The 21,767-nt window shown below is 47.4% G+C and overlaps 1 protein-coding gene across 10 annotated transcripts in view; it reads left to right on the forward strand.

Annotated features, from left to right (window-relative positions):
* LOC135910419 (uncharacterized) overlaps positions 1-21,767 on the forward strand; it is a 299,314-nt gene that overhangs the window by 162,209 nt on the left and 115,338 nt on the right. For 4 of the 10 annotated variants that reach the window (XR_011509968.1, XR_011509971.1, XM_070529678.1 and 1 more), the window contains one exon: positions 14,829-14,914. The exons of the other annotated variants lie outside the window; for them this stretch is intronic. Coding sequence is in view for 2 of the 4 variants with exons in the window: in XM_070529678.1 (XP_070385779.1) it covers positions 14,829-14,914 (86 nt within the window). In the remaining 2 variants the exon portion in view is untranslated. The remainder of the gene's footprint in view (positions 1-14,828; positions 14,915-21,767) is intronic. 10 annotated transcript variants of the gene reach the window in all.

Raw genomic sequence — 21,767 nt, forward strand, 5'->3', positions numbered from 1 at the left:
TTTCTTGGGCCTGATGTGGAAATATTTCGAAGACAATTGAAAGATTACAACGATGATTTCATGGATCCCAAGCATGAGGGATTGTTTATTAGTTCTGACATGTTTCTCATAAAAAAGTCAGGCATGAGTTAATCATCACAAAACTATAGCCTTATAAGATGCTGTGATAAGCATAATAAATATTTGTACTAACACACAGACTGGGGGCTGGTAACTGCCCATTAGATCTCTCATAACAAAATAAAATACATCACAACACATTCAATGTGCAATCCCACTAAAGTACAGTGAAAACAAGCAACATACAATATAAAATCTAACTGATAAATATACAGTCAGTACTAGAGACGCTCACATAAAACTCACTGAATATGCAGGTCATTCCTTCAAACAGGCAGTTGTCCAGAACATGGGTGTGCAGTGCATTCAATGGATTAGTATGAACATAACTATGCAACATAAAAATATTGCACTTAAGGCCAAATGGCATCTGCTGCTAATGGCCATTACTGCGCTAGACAAAATGAAACAACCATGTGGTAAATACAGCAAGCATTCGTACTATCATATTAGTGCCGGCCACTGCCCACCATATCTCTCACTGCAAAAGGAAAACTATCAACGCATTCACGATGTAGTGCAACTAAAGCACAGTGAAAACAAAATGACACACAATACAAAATCTAACTCACAAATACAGAGGAAGTACTAGAGATGTTCACATTAGACACACTGAATATGCAGATCATTCCTTCAAACAGGCAGTTGTCCAGAACATGGGTCTGCAGTGCATTCAATGGATGATTATGGACAAAACTATGCAACATAAAAATATTGCACATAAGGCCACATGACATCTGCTGCTAACGGTCACTAGTGCCTCAGACGAAATGAAACAACCATGTGGTAAATACAGCAAGCATTCATACTATCACATTAGTGCCGGCAACTGCCCACCACATCTGTCACGGCAAAATAAAAACTATCACAACACATTCAAGATGTAGTGAAGCTAAGTCAGTAGTAGAGATGTTCACATTAGACCCACTGAATATGCAGACAATTTCTTCAAACAGGCAGTTGTCCACAACATGCGCGTGCAGTGCATTCAATGGATCATGAACAATACTATGCAACATAAAAAAATTGCACTTAAGGGCAGCTAGCATCTGCTGCTAATGACCATTAGTGCCCCAGCGAAATGAAACAATCGTGATAAATACAGCAAGCATTCATACTATCACATTAGTGTGGGCAACTGTCCACCATATCTTTCATTGCAAAAGAAAAACTATCACAACACATTCAAGATGTAGTGAAACTAAACTACAGTGAAAATAAACAAGTGACACAATATACAAAACTCTTTAGTATTGCAACAAGCAAATGAGAGGGCACTAGAGATTATCATTAGACCCATCGATAGCATACTAACCCTCAAACAGCTAGTTGCCCAAGACATGGGTGCACAGTGCAATGAATGGATAGTTAGGAAGAAAACTGCAACAACCATGAGCAACATGTTCTATAAACTTTCAAACTTTCTAAAAAATGACCTCACTCAGATAAGGAAAATGGTGATTGCTAATACACACGACAAAACCTATATGTGAAAACAGCCATTAACTGATACTAAAGCCCCTCCATACACGTTTCCGCCGACCAGGTTAAGTACCGCCAACCTACCCTCTTCCTCCACGCTCCTCTGCCACTCACCCCCTTAGCTTCCGGTGTCAAGCGGAATTTCCGTAGCTGCAGCTTCCTGTTCCGAGTGGAAGTAACGCTATGTTTTTCTTAACATTGTTTACTTTCGCGTCAATGGAGAGGCTTTAATTGCACCAGCTGCGGTTTAAACTGTGAATGCGATTCCATCCAAGTACCACCGCCTATTGCAATCAGTGATCTGATCGTGTTCGCTGTTTCGCGTTAACCTGCGACGGGTTGTGCCACGAGAGACAACGTACAGTGGAATGTAGTGCCTGGCCGCTTGGAGACCACTGCCGTTTTTCGTGCATTTAGAAAACAGCGACCACGAATTACTACTTCAGCGGAATACAACAGCGTGTCCCCTTTGCATTCTTCTCATGGCGACTCCCACAGCTCTGCTAAGCAAGCGTGGGCGTCTCACCATCGGCAGTCAAAGCGGAAATTCCAGCAGCACAACTTCAGGAAGCGGTAACGCCGGAACCGGAAACTTTTAAACTGGAAATGCTGGAACCGGATTTGGTGTGAGGGGAAAAGGCGGCGCACAACAAAGGTTGTCGCTACTTAAGAAAGCGGCAGTGGCACGTGGATGGAGGGGCTCTAACTGATACCACTCCCCCTTGTGCTCAAAGAAAACATATGCAGCCCTTTTTCCACACAAGAGGAACACGTTGCACAACTGTATTGCAGTACTTATGGGTACAAGCCAGATTTCAATTTCGTTGCCTAAAAATTGTAGTGCTTCTTAGACTAAAAGGGAATTGAGTGTGTTGCCCTTGTCCGTTTCTAGGCATGCAGTTGTGATGGATGCCATACGCTTGTGTGACAAATTGAACATGGTGCTATAGGTACGACTACAAGGATGTATATTTGTAGCTGCCCTCAAACCCCTTCATGTTGCCAGTCAGCATCTATGGTGTATCTTTGTATTGCTCATCTAACACTGTTTACACACAGAAGGCATGTCTGAATACCAAACCACCTTATTCTCCACAGTTACTTTAAAGTGAATGCGTTGTGACAAAGTGTAATGTGAGAAGTCCATGATAAAGAAAAAAAAATAGCTAATTCAACTCCCTCCTGAATTACCAATTTCTGGGAATCCGAGCACCGGCACCGTTCTTCACGCCCGAATGATGGGTCAGTCGACCGCGGCAGTCGTATTCTTCGAAGGACCGCACGTTCCCTACTACATCATCTTCCAGAGCGTAGACTTCCGCTGCAGACCATATCGCAAGTCAGTGCAGTACTGCCGCACCTGTGGCAACACGGGACACCGCCAAGACGTCTGTCCGAAACCGATCCCAGATTTTTGCTACAAATGCGGCAAGAGTGGACAAGCACAAGACCATGACTGCACACCGACCTGCAAGCTCTGCGGAGAAGCGCATGAAACTGCAAGTACAGAGTGCAAGAAGAGACTGAAGCCAAGTCCTCCACCCTACAATATACGGCAACAGCGGCTTAACAGACTACAAGAGACAACCGCTGGAGCTCCAGCAGTGAAAAGTTCCCGGAGCTGGGCACCTCGGCCACCAGCGCGAGCAGCTCCCCTAGACGCAGCAGCTCCAAGCCAATACTGCGAAGTGCTTCGCGCTCACGTTCCCGTTCTCGCTCCCGCTCAGTCAAGCGCGCGAGCTACGCCGACGCGGTAAGCGGCTCGAGCGGCTCGGGTGGTACGAGCAGCTTGGATGCATCGGCCCAAGCCGCAGTCATACGGGTCCTAGAAAACAAAAAGCAGAACCAGCAGAGCAAACTGGAGAATCAGCACAGCCAATTGCAAAGCCAGCAAAACCTCATAGACAAGCTACTCCGCAGTCAACAGAAACAGCAAGAGCTCACCCATACACTGCTTCAAAAATGCAAAGAACAACAAGAACTCACAGACAAGCTGCATCAAAAATGCCAGGAGATCGAAAACATAAACAGAGCGTCGGGAACGACGTTGACCAAGGCCAACGTTGAAGCCATAGTAGATGCAAGGTGCCTGATATTTCAAGAAGCCTTTATGAAAAACATTCACGCCACAATGGAAAAAGTTGTACAATCAGCAGTCGAAAAAACAGCCGCTACCTTCGAGAACAAGTTCGCCACGTTAAACGCCAAAATAGATGGTATCGCACCACAGCTCAACAATTTTATCGCGCATGTGAAGAACAACTACATCATTAAGGCACAGCTCGAAAATTCGCGCCCCACGAGTCGGAAGAAGGCACAGGCGAACAGCCACAGCGATTTCTGCTCGGTCTCGCCCACTCGCGATCGCCGACGCGAATTCGAATCCATTGACGATGGCGATCCCTAACCACAAGGCAAAGAACCAGCAGTCAACTATACGCATATGGCAATGGAACTGCTGATCATACCGCCCTCGACACGCCAATCTACAAGAATTCGTCAAGCTGAACCAGCCGGATGTCATAGCACTACAGGAAACCAACACGCAGAACGTCCGACTGCAAGGATACGCCACATATGCACAAACCCGACGAACTGCCGTATTGGTGAAGAAAACTCTGACAGCCCAAAAACATGACATAGAGAACACCCAGACCGAACACACCTAAATCGAGGTTTTACCGGAACGAAAGACGCAGAAAAGCCTATTCGTGGCCAGCGTATACAGCCCGCGTCGTGACCAGCTACCGGCCTTCGATCACTTTGTACGAGAAATGAGGAAATCCACGAATGGACACCAACTCGTCATAGTGGGAGACTTTAACGCCTCGCACACGGCATGGGGCTATCATACCACCACAAAGAAGGGTGCTAGAGTGCACGATGCCGCACAGCAACACAGACTCACCCTCTGGAATGATCCCCTCCAGACCACGAGAATTGGAAACAGCGTCTCTAGGGACACAAACCCCGATCTTACCTTTACTGCGGACGTCCCCTGGGCAGGGTGGAGTCGACTTCAGGAAACCTTAGGTAGCGATCACCATATTCTCCAATTAGATGTAGCACACACCCGTAAACAGACCAAGACCGGAATTGCACGGCTAACCGATTGGAAATCCTTCAGGGACAAGCTAGATTCCGGAGCAAGCATAACTGACATTGACGCATGGCTCAAAAATGTATTAGACACAGCAGAACGTCACACCAAGATCATACAACTCGATGCCGATACACCCGCGGTCGACGCGCACCTCCTACATCTCTGGGAGGCAAGAAGTGGCCTCCTGAAGAGGTGGAAGCGACAAAAGCTTAACAGAAAGCTAAAAACACGTATCGCTCTCCTGACCAAGCAGGCTCAAGACTATGCGGACCACCTCGTCAGGCAGAACTGGCACGCTTTCTGTGACAAGCTACAGGGGACTCTGAGCACGAAGAGGACCTGGCACCTCCTACGCGCACTCCTGGCCACTGAACCCACCAAAACGAAACAGAAGCAACATCTTCACAGTCTTATCCACAACCACGCCGGATCAGAAGAACACCTCCTGCGAGAACTACAAAAGAAACTATGCGGAGACGCACCCTCTACCACGTCAACTCGCAGCAAAGAATACTCTGGAAAACCGAACCCAGAACTCGACTGACCCTTCACGCAGGCCGAAATCCACGTAGCCCTATCCATGCTGACTAGAAATACCAGCCCAGGTAAAGACAGGATCGTTAACAAACACCTACGCAACCTACCGCAGCAGGCCACCGAGGCTCTCCTCTGTTTCTACAATGAGTGCTGGGAGAAAGGAGAACTGCCTGCTGTGTGGAAACACTCGGACATCACCATGATCCCCAAGGCCAACAAACCTCTCACCTTGGAGAACCTACGCCCGATCTCCCTCACCTCGTGCGCGGGAAAGCTCTACGAACATATGGTGCACGACCGCATTACCCAGTACCTAGAAGACAACGACCACCTACCAGACACCATGTTCGGTTTCAGGCAGCACCTCTCAACGCAGGATGTACTCTTACAACTAAAGGAAGGCCTTCTAGATCACCTAAACAATCGAAGCAAATACTCCATAGTGGCAATAGACGTCAAGGGAGCCTTCGATAACGTTAGCCACGACGCGATCCTCAACAATCTCGACGGAACCGGCTGCGGCACTAGGACCTACGCATACGTCAGAAACTTTCTGATGGACTGCATGGCAACAGTCGGAATCTGCAACATCCGCAGTGAAAGCTTCCTACTTCCAAACAGAGGCACCCCGCAAGGGTCGGTCATTTCCCCGCTACTCTTTAACGTAGCTATGATCAAGCTACCCCCACTACTCGAGACCATACCAGATCTGCGTCACGCGATGTATGCTGATGACATAACGCTCTGGACCAGAGCTACGAACGTTGGAAGGCAAGAAAGTAGCTTACAAGAAGCCGTCGACACCATCGAAAGCTATCTCCGAAACTGCGGCCTCCGCTGCGCCCCAGAGAAGTCTGAACACCTCATCCTGAAAGCAAGAACGAGAGGCCGACCACCCAACTACGAAGAGCCTGACCCCAGCAACACACTCAACGGGACAACAATCCCGAAAGTCGACACTATGCGAATACTTGGACTCCACATCCACAAAGACGGATCGGGAGCTGCCAGCCTACCGAGACTAGAACGCAACCTTTCGCAACTAATGCACCTCGTCAAACGGATCTCAAGCCAAAGAAGCGGGCTCAAGGAGCAAGACACTCTAAGAATAATACAGGCGCTCCTCACCAGCCGCATCACATACGGAACGCCGTACCTGGCTTTAAAGAACGCTGAAATAGAAAAGCTGAACATCATGATAAGGAAGGCAATCAAAGTCGCCCTGGGACTACCCGCCATGGCCTCTACATCACGTCTCCTTGAGATGGGCGTCCACAACACGTGGCAAGAGCTCGCCGAAGCGCTCAAGAACAGCCAGCTGGAACGACTCAAGCTCACGCCCACAGGGAGATCAGTACGCCGACACCTAAACTACAGCGAGACGTATGTCGCAGACACGGACAAGAAAGAACGAACACCGCCGGACGTTCGAGAGTGCATTTGCATCGCACGTGTCCCGCGCAACATGCATCCCATATATCACAAGAGCAGGAGACAGGATAGCGCCAACGCCATCAAACGAAGTTTCAGGCATGACCCGAATGCCCGCTACACCGACGCGGCCAAGTATTCACATCGAAACGCGTACGCTCTGAGCATCGTAGACTCCCAAGGCTCCGAGCTAGCATCGGCAACCATCAAGGCACGCAACCCGGAAACGGCTGAAGAAGCGGCAATCGCTCTCGCCACCACCACATGCAGAGACGCAGCGGTTATATTCACCGACTCTCAGGCCGCCTGCAGAAACTTCTTGAGGGGCCGCATCTCGGCCGATGCACTCAAGATACTAAAAAGACGAAACACTCCGCTCCCGTACACCTGCGTAACGTGGGTACCCGGACACGAGGGCCTAGAGGGGAACGAAGCGGCCCACGCCGCTGCCCGCGAGCATGTCAGCCGGGCTCCCCTCTCCCAACGCGCTCTCGGACCCGTGACAGAAGAGGCGGAGGCCGTATCCACCAACTATTCGGCCATATTGCAGCATTACAGGCTCGAGCGTCGAGTGTACCCTCCACCGCACCCTAAACTCGACAGAGAAGAAAGCCTAATCCTTAGACGCCTGCAAAGTAATACGTACACGCACGGAACGATAATGCATCGCCTCTACCCGACGCTCCACGGCTACCTCTGCCCACTTTGCAACGTACCCGACACTCTGGCACACTTGCTCCTGGAATGCCCGTGGCAGGAAGGCAGGGAAATGCAACCAGAAATGCACGCAAAACGAGCAATAGAAGCAAACGACCTATTCGAAACGTGGGAGGCCAAGCTAACCCTTGGGGACCTGGAAGACCAGCGACAACTCGTCGCCAGGGCCAAGAGGGCAGTCGAAGCCAGAGGGTTCCTGGACTAAGGAGCCCTCCCACCTTAGGGTGATACCCGGCCTCGCTCGGGACACTGTTTCGTTTAATAAACGTTTCTCTCTCTCTCTGGGCCATTAAGTTTTGCATAATACACTTGTGGTGATTAACACAGAGCCACGTTGGCCTAACCCTAGTGGCACAGGATATCCTTCAAGTTATCAGTTGGTACAGAATCATTGAGCATGCTGCTGGTGCTTTTGCCCCCGCTGAGAATACCTGTGGAATACTAACACACATTTTGTTGCTGAAGGTCCATTACAGAAATACTAAAGTGAAACAGTAAATCATTTTAGACTAATAAAACAATCTTTCAGAACTGTATTCATGAACATTGTGGCAATAAGCGGATTATTAGATGAGAAAATGAAGATTTAACTTTCATTTTTCAAGTTTTATGCAGTGCCCGCACATCAGTGTGGAGTCATACTTCAACTAAGTATATTCTTTGACACCTTTACAACAGAATTCATCAATATTGGCCAGTAGAACATTAGCTAGACCCGAACATACACCGTCAAATTCCATATCACAGCGAGCTGGTGCAGGAACTATAAGGTGGTGGTGGCGACACCAGTTTTCGTTTTTGCAAGTTATCTGGCTTATCAAGCCAATTCTCATGGTGGGAGTTGTTTTTTCGGTGTTGTAGAAGAATGATTTAATAAAGCTCAAATAAATTTTATTTTTCGTGTCCCTTTAAAGCAAGCACTGTGCTACATGGCTTGGGCAACCTGTCAGCCACAGAACCCACGAGTGCTTTTGTTAGGCAAAACAATTTTGACAGAAACTTTCTTGAGGATATGCATCTGAAAATTTTTTTGCCTAGCAATAGTTCTTGTAAAAATTGACTAAATCCAATGCTTTCACCTGCGGCTTTGTGTAGCAAAAATCCAGAAAGCAGTGCTCAATAAATGTCAAAATCCTGTGGGCCTTTTTCGAGTAGATAATGTGGAAGACCCAGAACAAAGCGAAAAGGCAGGCCAGGCCTGCCAGCAATGACGCTGTCACAAACAATCGCTGCGCATACATGTGTAGCGCCTCCCTTCAACCTCTTTTGTAAAAGGAGCCTTAAGGAGGCCCCCCGCAAACTGAAAGCCCGAGTTGTTAGCATCCAGGCGCAGCCTCTTCAGCAGGCCCTTTTCAACATATACACCGTCGCCGATGTCTACCTGTGAAACAACAGAACAAGCACAGATTAATTTTCTACACTTTTGATCAAGGAAAGGTTAGAAAATAAGGTAAGGTTCGCAAAAACAGAAGTAGCTGCTTCCTGTTGATACGGTTTAAAGAACAAAGTACCCTTACGTATACCATACATGCGTTGTGCTGAGCTGTGTACTTTCACCTAAGACTAGAAAGTATTGGGAACTTCAATGCAAAAGAAAGACATTCATCTGCCTAGCTCTAAGCAAATGCGTTCCACCCCTTGGCACAGAATTAAATCTGGTGCTGTTCTAGCGGTTAGCACACATTGAAAGCTTCAAGCCTGATTTAGTATTAGGCCAAGGGTCAAGCTGTGCTCGATTATAGTCGGATACAACTTTAGAAAAACGGGCCTTTACTCGTCCGAGGCGGATGCACACGAGCATCCACTAATGGGTGCACACTCTGGACTGACGTCATGCGCCGGACGGCTGGTGGCGCGCCGTCGAAGATGGCCACCCGGGCTTCGAACTGGGCCAAGTCGCGTCAGCTGTGCGTGTCAATGCCTCGTCACAGTGAATTCCCAATCTGTTTGTCATTGTCTATCATGCCGGAAATATTACTGCGAGCTTACAATGCGGCATCTGTGCAGCGTGCGTTTATTCTAAGCCGTGATCCGGCGAAGAAACATTGCAGCGAGCATCGCTGATGCTGCGCTACGCTTTGTCTGAAAATAGAATGCCTCGGTGATTGCTGCACACACATCCTACCTGTTTGTTTCATGTCTTTTTTATTTCGCTCCTGAGTGAAGTTAAGACAAGAAAAGTTTGCCAAAGTCTGGTGCCTGCTGTCAGCGGCGGGTGAGTTCGTGTACCGTATCGCTGCATTTTTCGTTGGACGGGGTAAAGTGATGGAGCAAAACCATTCTGAGGAGAAATTAGAAAAGTGTGCGCGCGTGAAACAAACCTACGAGCGTCTCAACAGAAAATATTTGACAAAGAAGCCTCCAATGCAAAGATTTGTCGCCGTCAACTTAGCGTGAGTAATCGTTGTCAACAGTGAGATAGCCGAGCGTCTAATGGCGGTGTTCGAGCGTTGTGTATAGCACCGTCGATTGATTTCTTTCCACCAGTGCTCACCGCGCACGCAAGCTGTGGAATGCGTGCTGTGGCACAGTCACGCATAAGTTGTGTTGCCAGCGTTCCTGCTTCCATGCGTGTTTGCACTTACTCATATTTGTCCTTTTATTTTATATTAGCATTTGTTTTTGATAGTTTTCGTTCAGCAAAGTCCTTACACATTTTCATTAGCCAATCTCATTCAAAGCACTAACTCCTGTACAGTGCAGGACTGGCCTCTTCCATCTCATTAAAACCTTTCTCACTGGTCTACCTCGTCTTCTCAACCTGCCTACTCGCTGCGTTTTGTGTCCTTGTTTCTTGTATTGTTGCTGCAATGTGATTAACCAACTTGCTCAAAAGATATTTTGATCGCCTATCAAAACAGAAAGGTTTAGAGATACATTTTCTTAAAAGCGTCATGTGGGTTGCACAGCAACTTTGCCTCTTACCTCTGCTCACGTTTATGCATCAGTGCATGTGGCAGCTAGCCAGAAGTGCACATGAAAGGCTGCATATTGTGAAACACCTTGCTATGCTGTTGCATTTTTCATGCATTCAGTCTTAGTAAACAAACGGTTTCGCTGCCTATCACATATGATGGCGAAAATTTTCAGCACGAATAACAATGTGTAGCGGGGTGTGATTTCTGTCTGACGCTTTCGCCGTTGCAAAGACATTCTTCAGTGAATGGAGCCCAGCAAAGCAGAGCACTGAGAGCTTTTGCAACTTTCACCATTTATTACTTTACAAATGACATTGTCTGAACCTGGCCGTTGATCGACATGCCGATGGCTTGTAAATTAAATAACTGCCTCAATACAACAAATTCAACTTCACTCAGCATTTTTTAGCACAATGCTAGCAGAGCTATTCAGGGTGAATAATTGTGCTTACATTGGTGTTACTTGCCCGGTCAGATAAATAAATACAACAATGACTGCGGTATGACTGTGATTTGACGTGCAGACTGCTAATGGTGCTTTTCAAGCGTGCCCTCGACTACTGCTATTAATAGCTACCCGACTGAGTATATTGGGCCTAACTAAGCTAATGATGTTTGATAATTGTTCTTATTCGCATTACTTGCCTAGGCCAGGTAACCAAAATAAACAATGCCACCACATGAATGTGTGTTTGCATGCAAGCTGCCAACAGTGGCTGTCACTGTCGCATTGGTTGCTGCCGTTTCACCAACAGTGGTGACGGCTTGACTGGGCTTTGACGTGCAGACTGCTAAAGGTGCCTTTGAAGCGTGCCCTGACGACTGTTATTTCATCACAGGGCCCGTCATGCTCATAGGTGGCTGCCCACTAGAGTATTTTGGGCCTTCTGACATTGGCATTATTCATCTCAACAGGCTGGAAAAAACAGTAGGGGCAGCACAACTGCACGCAAAGCACAATGTGCTTTGGCGTGCAGGCTGCTAAGAGTGGCTGTCAGTTTCATTCAGGTTGACTACTGCTCTTTCGTGTGAAGCTGGACAGTGGCTGCCCGAATGAGCATTTCGGGCCCCACATAGTTATTCAGAGTTAATAACTGCATTTGCATTCAGATTTTCCGGCATTTCAGCACGTTTCCATGCCAACGCTTATATTGAGCATGATCTGTGCAGGACGTTGCTTTTTCAGAATTGGGCTTCCATTAGAAGGAATATGTCATCAAATGAACCGCTTATTTATTTGAGAGGTCACGGGAGAATGCTTGGCTGCTGTGCTTGACACACAGTACACCGCTTCAGTGATGGGAGATCCATTGTTGCGTTTGCCGAGGTATGTGTGGCTGGCAGGAGGTCTGGACCTCGCTTCACGCAGAGTCAGAGACGAGGAGAGTTTTCTCTGCGAATAATTCTTTATACAATGTTTACATGTTGTCGTCGTTATCAGGACAGAGACAACAGAGCAGCTGCAAGCTGCTTAAATAACACCTCTCAGTCCAAAGATCCCCCAGACAGTCCCCAAGGACGAAACAAGGCCGTGAGAGAGAGGGTCTGGGCAGCCTCCAGGGTCCTAACGCCGCTCTCGGTGGCCGGCGCTTCTTTGAACCGCGCTGCGGCGTCAGGACGATTTGGCAGTTGGTCAGAATGGTGCACCGGGCAAGTTTTATGGCCCGCATAGGACAAAGGGAACCAATTGCAAGGCACCGGGTCGAAACACAGCCCTCCTTTGGAAACTGTCCCAAACACAGCGGGAGTCGTTTGTGGTGTGGGCGCCGCCGGAGAAAGGAGGAGAGGGGTGCAATGCTGCCGGGACAGGGAGGGGCCGAATAGCAGTCAGTGATCCGGTGGCTGCTTCCATCGTGGACGCCGTGCAGCCGCGAGGAAACTCGAGCCGTGCACGTAGTCGTGTCCCAAGCAGGCAGGCACCATGTGGGGATGAATGCTGCCTCGACGGTCGACAAACCATAGCACTGGCCTTCCGTCAGGCAAATCCCAGGGCACAAACATAACAAAATATACGCTTCGAGAACTTGTTAGTGATCTTCTCGATCGTCGGTATATCGTTGTGGTGAAAGAAATCGTGCACACGACCTCAGCGCACATGTGTCCTACTTCGTGCTGCTTCTTTTCTCCACATTTTGTGGGCGTTTTCGTGAGGGCGTCGATAGTTTGCCACCCAAAATATATATAGCTTTAACACGGTGCTTTCGCTGACACTGAGCAAATGCCATGCAGAGTTGCTCTTTCTACTTTTGCCACTTGCAATGAAGCTAAAGAGCAGACGACGGGCAGCGTTGTGGAAGGCACGGGGTTATTTTTCTGTTGCGATCTGGCATGTGCTGTAGCACATGAGAGCTCCACTAAACCAGTCATCAAAGTCTTTATTTATACTGGGAATTGCGCGTTTCCTAAGCACGATTTTTTGAGCGGGATTATTTTAGTCGCGGAGGCAATCGGACGTCGCGCTTCATTCATCTGGACGGGGCCTCCCCTTTTTTCTAAATTTGTATCCGACTATAGTGACGCACAAGTGCTCGAGAACTATTGAACAAGACGCAATCGTTTTCGATTTACTGACTGCACTTGGGTGTAAAGCTTCTGTCTGAGAAATGAATAAACCACATTCACAAGCAGCATTTTCTTAGTTAGCACAGTCTTTAATAGGTACTGATACCTTCAATTTAGAAAGCCCTGTATATTGGGCCTCATCAAACTAATTTCATAAAAGGTTTGGCAAGGTAGAAGCATAAAATTTTAGTCATTAGAAGACAGGTGAAATGAGTTATTTATTGCAATTATTACTCAAATTTAAAATTTAGACCACTCATCCCAATGAGAAATTGATGCAAGCAGTTTGTACATGCCACATAAGCATTTAGATATCAAAAATGTGGATTAGAGAAAACCTTTTCTAGGAGGTTCATTATTGCAAGCAGTCATGCCCTCGAGGAGAAATAACTTCTTTTTCTGTAGGCAGAAATGAGGCTCGAGTATTTTAGTGACACATATATATGCCCATGCATATATGTTATCTCTGTTGTAAACCTTTTTTTCATGTATATGCAAAGTGTGTGTGTGTAACATCTCTTTGTGCACAAAATCAAATCCATAAGAACCCGACAAGAAGCTAAACAAACAAGAGAGCAATCCCAGTGACAAGCCATGTTAAACCAACGAGGTAGCCATCTCAGTAACAAACCGTATCAAAAATTTTACTGAGATGAATTCTTACCTTTGAAACATAACATGTGTATATGAATACTATCTACATTAGAGCAATGGGCAACTTTAAGCAATGGCTACGCCAACATCAGAACGATGTGGATGAGAAAAGAGTGGCATCAAATGCTTTTTCAGAGCATGCAGCAATGACTAAACACAATAGTGACTGGATAGTGTCTAGCATAATCGGTCAGGAAAGAAATTGGAAGCCATGCCTGTACACGGATTCCCTGGAGATGCAATCAACAGGACACACGTTTATCTGAAACCAAGGAGCCCACGCCCATCTTATGCTAAAACTTACTTAATTAAATATGCACTTCCACTGTTTTTAGCCTTATTGTGAACAAGGCTTCCATATGGAAGCCAAAATGTATTGCTTTTAATGTTGTATTTGGTTGGTCTATGTCTGTCTTTGTCATGTTTCATACCGACCACACAGGCTTCTCTGAAACTCTTGATGATACAACTATTGTGCGAAAGCATTGCTTAAGGCACTTTTCCGTAAACCATGTCTTTAGGTGGTACAACGCATTTTTCTAGACACTCCAGAGCACATTATTCAAGGCACGAAACCTCAATTCATGGTTCTTAAAAAGGCATTTTGGCTAGATTAATATAGTCTATATAGAGTATATAAGGCATAATTACTCAAGCACCATATTATATTTAACTCAAAGGAGGCTACTTTAGGTAAATTCATTAAACTGAGGGCACTCTACCAAAACATAAAATTCGTGATCAGCCACTAGAAATCCTGAAAATGGCAATACAGTAAAATGATTGTATATAACACAAATGTATCCTACAACTCGAAAGGCAGCACCAGTTTTGTACGCCCCTTTGAGAAAGCGCACAGATCACGTGCTTTATTGTCGTGCTGTCCAGCTTCCAGCAGTGCAGCAGGTTCCTGCTCGATGCAGGGATACCTCCAGAATCCGCATAGCCTTCAAAAATAAGAAATGTTTAATTTATTGTGCTGTGAACCTGGGAATTTGTGATTTACCAGTGTCATGCGGAATTGCAAAGAGAGCCTCACACAGCCAGCTGCATGAATTTGCGCCTGGTTGCACAAATGTCTTTTTGTTATATTTAAGGAAGTTACACTGATATTTTGTAACAAGTGAAGTTTCAGGAAGGAACGAAATCAGCAACAACAGGTTACCAGGACAATCAAAAACAAAACTCATAATGCAATAAAACGTGGCGCATTGGATTAAACAAAAATATTGAGCACATGAAAAGCATTCTGAAAGCTAGATCGCGATTTTGTAGCGATGCTATTCCTTTTCGTTATTCGTTAGTGGTCTGACCGCCGCCCCGGCCCGTGCTACGTACTGGAACAGCCGGCCGTTTGCGGTGGGCGACAAGAGTGGTATAGAATCGAGGGGTAAGTATCGCTACAAAATCGCAGTCCTTACTTTATTATGCACTACCGTATAACCTACGATTGCAAGAGCTGGCATCCCGTTCGTAAGAATTGGTTGGTCTATGTCTTTCTTAAAGGCCGGTGCCTGAAATGTCTGGATTAAAAATAAACTTCGTTACTGTAATATCGGCCTATGTCGGGTTTGCAACATAGAAGACAAATACGCGAAGACACTCAAGAACATAAACAATAAACAGGTTCTCGCGACGTGGTCCTCCAAACCAAACTGTATACATACAAAAATCTTCATACAAGCTTCTATCCGCTTAAGCGTCAAACGTAGGAATCGTGTGCCAACGCGCGAAGCCCATGATACATCGACGGATACATTACACATGTACTGTACTTGCGGGAATGCATATATAACGAATAACATCTTGCCAGAAAACTACCGAACGAACAGCAACTTTCAGTTTTTTCATAATTGTGTGCCCATTCAGGCATAGCAATCAAGGCGGGTAGCATATATTTTACAGCAGAATGCAAGTACTGTACGCTGTAACATCAGAGGAAGCCTTCGTGAAATTGCTTGCTAAATGTGCACAGCAAGACGGCCAACCTACGATCAGAAAGCGCTTTGCTCTAGCTAGTTACACAACGTTCATTACGTAAATCATAAGTTCAAGAATGCGCGCAAGGGCCAAACTTGCTTACCTTTCAAAAAGACTTGGCCAACGCTCCTTCGTCTCAAAGGTACCGAGGCACCGACGTCTTTCTGGCGCAAGCACTGTAGAACTTCCGATGAACTCCAGCTCCACAAAAGCACAACCTTCAACAGCCTACGATTCGATTCGATTCGAACCTTCAACACTACGATTCGAAGCTCCAGTACCAGACTTTTCACGAGAGCGCGGGCAGGCAGCTCGGCAGAACCAAGCCGGTCGTGGGCAGAACAAAGGCAGCTGGACGGGCGCTGTAGCAAGACACTCACTGTCTACACTCATAGATCGCACGAAACACACGGCGAACTAACGGCGTTACACGAATCCGAAGGGTTTGCGATGGTTACTGCACACGACAAGGAGCACATTTTGTCTAGACACTTCTAAAATATAACTCAAATTACTGCATTTACCAGAACCAACGTGGTACCATGGTGGTACGTCGACCAAACGAATACTGCAGTGGCGCCACTCTGCGGTTTTGAAAAAATGTGTCGTAAATGAGAAAATTTCGTGTTTTTTCCTAACAACAATCGGTAGGGACACTTTAACAAATTTCTTGAGTCCAAAAGTGTTAACTTTGTATAAATATGCACTTTTTTATACGAAGTTCAAGAAAATGTACTGTATATGTACAAAAAAAAAACGAAGCGGATGTCGCCTTTAAGATTCGCAACCGCTTCAGTCGCATGCAGTTTGCAAAAGCACGGCCTTCGAAATCAGACTTTGTCGCTCAAACGAAACTGTAGCTGGGAGGAGGGCAGGCATTTAGGCCCCAATTGTTGGGTTTACAGTGCCTAGGTAGGCTTCCTTATTTATAAAGAATATACAGGGACTAACGCCGAACCATGAGCGAGCGGAGACACACGGTGCGATTCGGCGTCCGATCCAACGTGCGTGTATCCGAACGGTCGAGCGGCGCGTAAGCTCCGCCCAGATCCAACCTCTCCCCCCCTCCCCAGCTGATTCAGGTCGAGAAACGCAATATAAAAACTCTGCACAACACTGCTTCGCTTTACGTGAACACTGTCAATAAAATTATGCCCCTGCAAGTGACAGAACACTTCACGACGGCGCGTTGTCCACTGACGGCTCCGGTAACAGTCAGCGATACGGCCGGCAGGCATAGCTAGGCGGACGCTGCGGCCGACGGCGCTCAATTCAGCCCGAGCTCGATGAAGAGGGCTTATTTTTGCCAAAACAGTTAACGCTGTGCACGTAAGTAGCCCGTAATCAAATACAATTGGTTTACTCGACGCAGTCGTTGCGAAGGGCAAACGTGCAAGCGAAGCGAGCAGCCTCGCTCGGACGGTCGGTGCATAGAGATCGGTGTGTGCTGTTTGTACGCGGAAAGGCCCTCGCGTCGCGGCTCCCGATTTCGACGGTAGCTTAGTGCTAGTGTACTAGGCGCTGTTTTGCATAATAAACACATATTTGAGATAACTTTATTGAACTGGTAACTATTTCGTGTCGGCAACAAACTGCAGCAGGCAAGGGGGGGAAAAAAAGACGGCGAGAAACCGGCCTGCCAGCGCCGCCTCCGTGGAGGGAACGTCAGAGAACGTCACAGCTGCGGCCAAACGACGGTGCGGAGAGTGCGGTTGTCGGATACATCGGACGATGAAAATTTGTCCGGTTTGTCGCACGCCGGACGTCCGATCCGGCGCTTCGGCATGCGCACGGCAAAACACCTCGATTCCGGCTGCCATTCGGGCGCGTCGGCCGCCGGATCGGACACCGAATCGGACCGTGAGCACAAATTCATGATCACCGCTCGTATACACGCTTCCTACAGCGCTAGCTGTGGTGTTTACGAGATTATGTGCCCTCACCTTGAATTGGCGAGACCGCTCGACATGATCGCATCTATTTCTAGTGCGTGATCGAGCTTTCCATTGACTGTCACTACAACTAACCAACGTTTTGTTTATTTTGTGCTACAGTGGGTCGTGACGATTCCGTTCACAGCTTCAAAGTGGACAAGAAACAGTCGTTTTCTCGCTCGTAGAAGCATGAAAAAGTGGGCTTGTGCTTGGCAATGAACTTTGACCGACACGCTTGCTTCCGGCCGGAGCAGCAGACACGACAACTCGCCGTTTGTAGGCTGCCGGCCGATGGCGGTATCCCTCGCGAACGGCAAGATATTTACCTGCCGTAGAGAGGATCGGTCCAGGAACGATTCTTGAGGCGATTTTTGTCGCTGAATGCGAGCATGGCCACGCCGGTTCGCCGTGCAGAGCGGAATCGGAACACTATTTTTCGATGAGTTCGCACTGACGCAATGCAGTCGATCGGCTCGTCGGTCGTGCAACGGGCGGCGCGCCGGCAGGAAGCCGCGTCCACTTGAGACACATCTTACGCGACGTATGTAGTATACATACGTTCCAAGTTTCCAACGTTCTGCCGTTCCGCTGGTGGATGCACCGCCACGGCATCGATCTTTACCATTCCTGCCGCGGCCGTGCCTGTCGCCGAGCGTAGGCTTAACTGGATTGGGCGGAGCTTGCAACCTTGGGGAGTAAAGTGGTAGTATTTAATCATGTGATCTTCAGGTTGGTTCCAGATCACGTGGTTTTAAACTCTCAATAGATGGTTTTTGATCATGTGATCTAAAACTCTGTACGTCGTAAAGCCGGCTCATGACATCCTTTTACTACGTTTCTCGGTGATGGTAGTAAAACGATGTAATGTAACGCATTTTACTACCTCATGCCAGAGTAATTTTCTGGTGCAAGGTAGTCTTCAAAGCTCATGAGCCGCAAAAACCCCAATGTCGGCTAACTTTTGTTTACAGTGTAGGGGCTGTGAGAGCGCTGCGGTCGAGCTCTGCGCAAAGTGAGCGGCTCTGCTCTGCTGATATGTGAACGCTGGTTGCGGATGTTCGCGCTTATTCTTGCGCTGTAGCCAATTTTTGGGGTGCCTTGTCACTGTCTTCGTGCACGTGGCCGGCGCTCGAGGCATTTTGCGTCCCGTTCAAGTTCTGCGCTCACGGAGGCGCGAATACCTTCGACGTGTGGGTTATCGAGTGTTGATATTGCGCGCGCACTTGGGTTTGCACGCTAACTGCTTTTTTTGTATCCTGAGATAAGCCTTATTCTTGTTTGCATATGTTATGTCATGTTACTTGCAGACGTGCTTCATGGCTGTTTCCCCCAGCAGGCGCAGAATAGCTTCTACAATCGGCGCTAAATCCGCCCGCCGTCAGATCGACCTTATTACTTTACAGTTATCAAAATGCCGGTTCCTGCGCTGAGAAAGGTTTGGGGAAAATCACGCAAGGTATCTTATGTACAGTTTCAAGATGGTGACATGCTCAAATCACTTGTTTCACGTCGCGTGGCGTTAGCAGTGAGGTCGTCGAATGTGAGTGCGGTGCATGTGAATGCATAAAGTGCACCGCGCATCGAATGGTCAATCGCTCATTGATCGTCTCATTCACAACCCGTTATCTCGAATGCGAAACATGGCTGCAGTATTTATGAATATTACTGACATTTCTAAACATGGTGCTTCAGTTACGATTCCGCTTTCAAAACATATCACGAAACACGTATTCCCCATTTACCTCAGGATCCCTGACATACACAAAAAGTCGTATATGCCTGTTTTAGAAATATTCCAAGTGGCTCAGTTTCACATGTTCGAAAGGCTTCCAGATTATCTTCAAGTATTCACAGATGCATCTGTACACAGAGAAGGTTAAGGCACCTCAGCAGCTTTTTTCTGACCTTCTACTCAAGTATGGCATATCTTTCAAGAACCTCATCCAACTTCATAACTACTGCGGAGCCAGCAGCGAATAATGGTGCACTGAAATACGTTCAAGATGAGTTCACTACATTGAAGTTTGCCATATTTACAGACTCCCATGCAGCTCTTAGCAGGTCACAATGCAGTGAGATTGATGGGCGAGTTATGCGCAGCATTACGGACTCTGCAAGCAAATTTCATTGCGTGGGGTACACTCTAAAAACTAGGAAGGGTATCGCGGGAGTGAAGCGGCCGGTTCACTCTTCAAGGCGTCGTTTTACTCTCGCAAAAATGTCGAGGAGAGTGAAATGCATTGTTCACTCTGTCACCAAGGAGAGAGTGAAATGTGCTTTTCACTCTCCCCTTCAGAGAGAGAGAGAGAGAGAGTAGAATTACTCTTGCGGCAATAGAGAACAAAACGTAGCGTAATCTTCTGCTTCAACTGTAGGTGGCTGGCCCCGAACATGCCAGTGTATCATTCATGCACGCTGAGCAAAGAACACATCGTTTTGCTTCTAAGATGATGATGCTGTGTGGTGTTTTGTGGCGCAAGGGCCCGGTTTGGCCAAAGATCGCCATGACTAGTGGTAATGTTAATGATGTATTATGGAAGATGTGACTTGGCTGTACAGTGGCCTAAAAATAGTCGCTGTAAAGTGCGTAAAATCTACGTGCTATAAAATTATGGCGATGACTAATGACGAATACTATGAACATTAAGATCCATCGTAAAGGAATGATGCATTGTTTAAAATATGCGAGATGTTAAATTGCTTACAGCACTACTGCCTCGCCAGAGCCCTTGAACCACAAGGGCCTAGAGGCATGTGCTATTCAAAATAATTATCGCAGCGGCATCCTCTGAAGAGAGGAAGCGCTACGAACTTGTGGGGCTAATAATATGCAACACAACATCTTTCAAAAAACCTAGGACGGCGTTGGTGTCAAAGAGTGGTTCTGGGCCAAGTAACATAACATGATGAAGGGGGATGTGGTGCCGGTATGCTAAGAGGAAATGTTTTTTTTTTCTTTCGGATTCGGCTTCCCGACACTCCAGTAGGACGTGGAGGACGGTCAGCCTCTCCCCGCATCTACCACAGGTTGGAGGCTCGTTTCCCGTGTGTAAGAAGTTATGTGTGCCAAAAGTGTGTCCTATTCTTAGACGGCAGAATAGGAAATCTGTCCGGCGGAATTTTGTTACAGGAGGCCAGAAACCTAATTGGGGCTTTATTACATGCAGTTGCTTCTAAGAGAACAGGCCGCCGCAGTTCAAAGGAACGCGTAGCGAGCGCTCTACTTTTTCACTCGGATTTGCTCCACCGCGCGCGCGCTCAAGATCGCGGAACAACACAGCACCGAAGATGATCCGTACAGCGAGCTGCACCGCCGCCGCGAAGGCCAGCCAACGGAGATCGTATGTCAGCCACCTCGCGTCGCTACGAAAACACGACAGTCGTTCGTCATGCCTTGGATATAACAGCAAATCCTCCACGGTAAGTGAATTCTAACTTAGGTGCACATTCTCCGTATATGTCATGCTATCGCCAGGCAGCCGTCGCTGCGCTTAGCCGACGCGATTGACAAAGGACTAGGCATACGCGCTGTGTCTCTCCATGTCAATTGAAAAAGCCAGTCGTCGCGATAACTGCATGTGATTTTATCACGTTGCCGTTGTCCGTAAGAGCTTTAAAGATCGCAAACGATGCCATAACTATGGTATGTTCAATAAGACGCCAGGCGAGAGGACGCTTAAAATGGTTCGTTCACCAGCCCGTGATTCCGAGCCTATGCGGAGCGTGATTAGCGTGCGTTTTGTGTGTTTGAATTTATTCACTTTAGCAGTCTACTGTGTACGGAACGCTGTTGAACTAAGGAATCACGTAACAGAAGGCGTCATTTTGCTGGCAGCATGCTTTTTTTATAAATAAACCGCGCACTTGACGGTGTCTCGCGCAGGGGGAATCTGCGACCACTGAAGTTACGTGCAGCACCAGTGCTAGTTAGAAACTTTGCCGCAGGCATTCAGCTGCATGCTGCAAGAGGTCAGTTGGGCGCGTTATCTTGAACTTACTGAAAACGCATGAGGAATCCATGTTTTATGCTGAAAAGAGTATGAACCCCATATAAGCGATCTTGCGCGCGGCAGCTACAAGCGACGCGATGGAGATGGCTGTCGCGTTCGCTCGTCGCCTACAAGTCGTACTCCGTGCGAGCGACGATATTAAGCGACGCCTCCCCGGCATGAGGGCTGCAATCACGCGTGACGCGTGCTTTAGTAATTTACGTTTATGTATTTTAGTAAAAAAGTAGCATAAAATATTTCCGGAGGTCTTGCCGTTGGTTCTTATCCTTGCACGTATAAAAATTGAATCATTTGCTCGTTCCGCGCTACAATCGGTAGT

Source organism: Dermacentor albipictus, unplaced genomic scaffold, assembly GCF_038994185.2.
Source record: "Dermacentor albipictus isolate Rhodes 1998 colony unplaced genomic scaffold, USDA_Dalb.pri_finalv2 scaffold_27, whole genome shotgun sequence".
Classification (NCBI taxonomy): Eukaryota; Metazoa; Arthropoda; class Arachnida; order Ixodida; family Ixodidae; genus Dermacentor; species Dermacentor albipictus.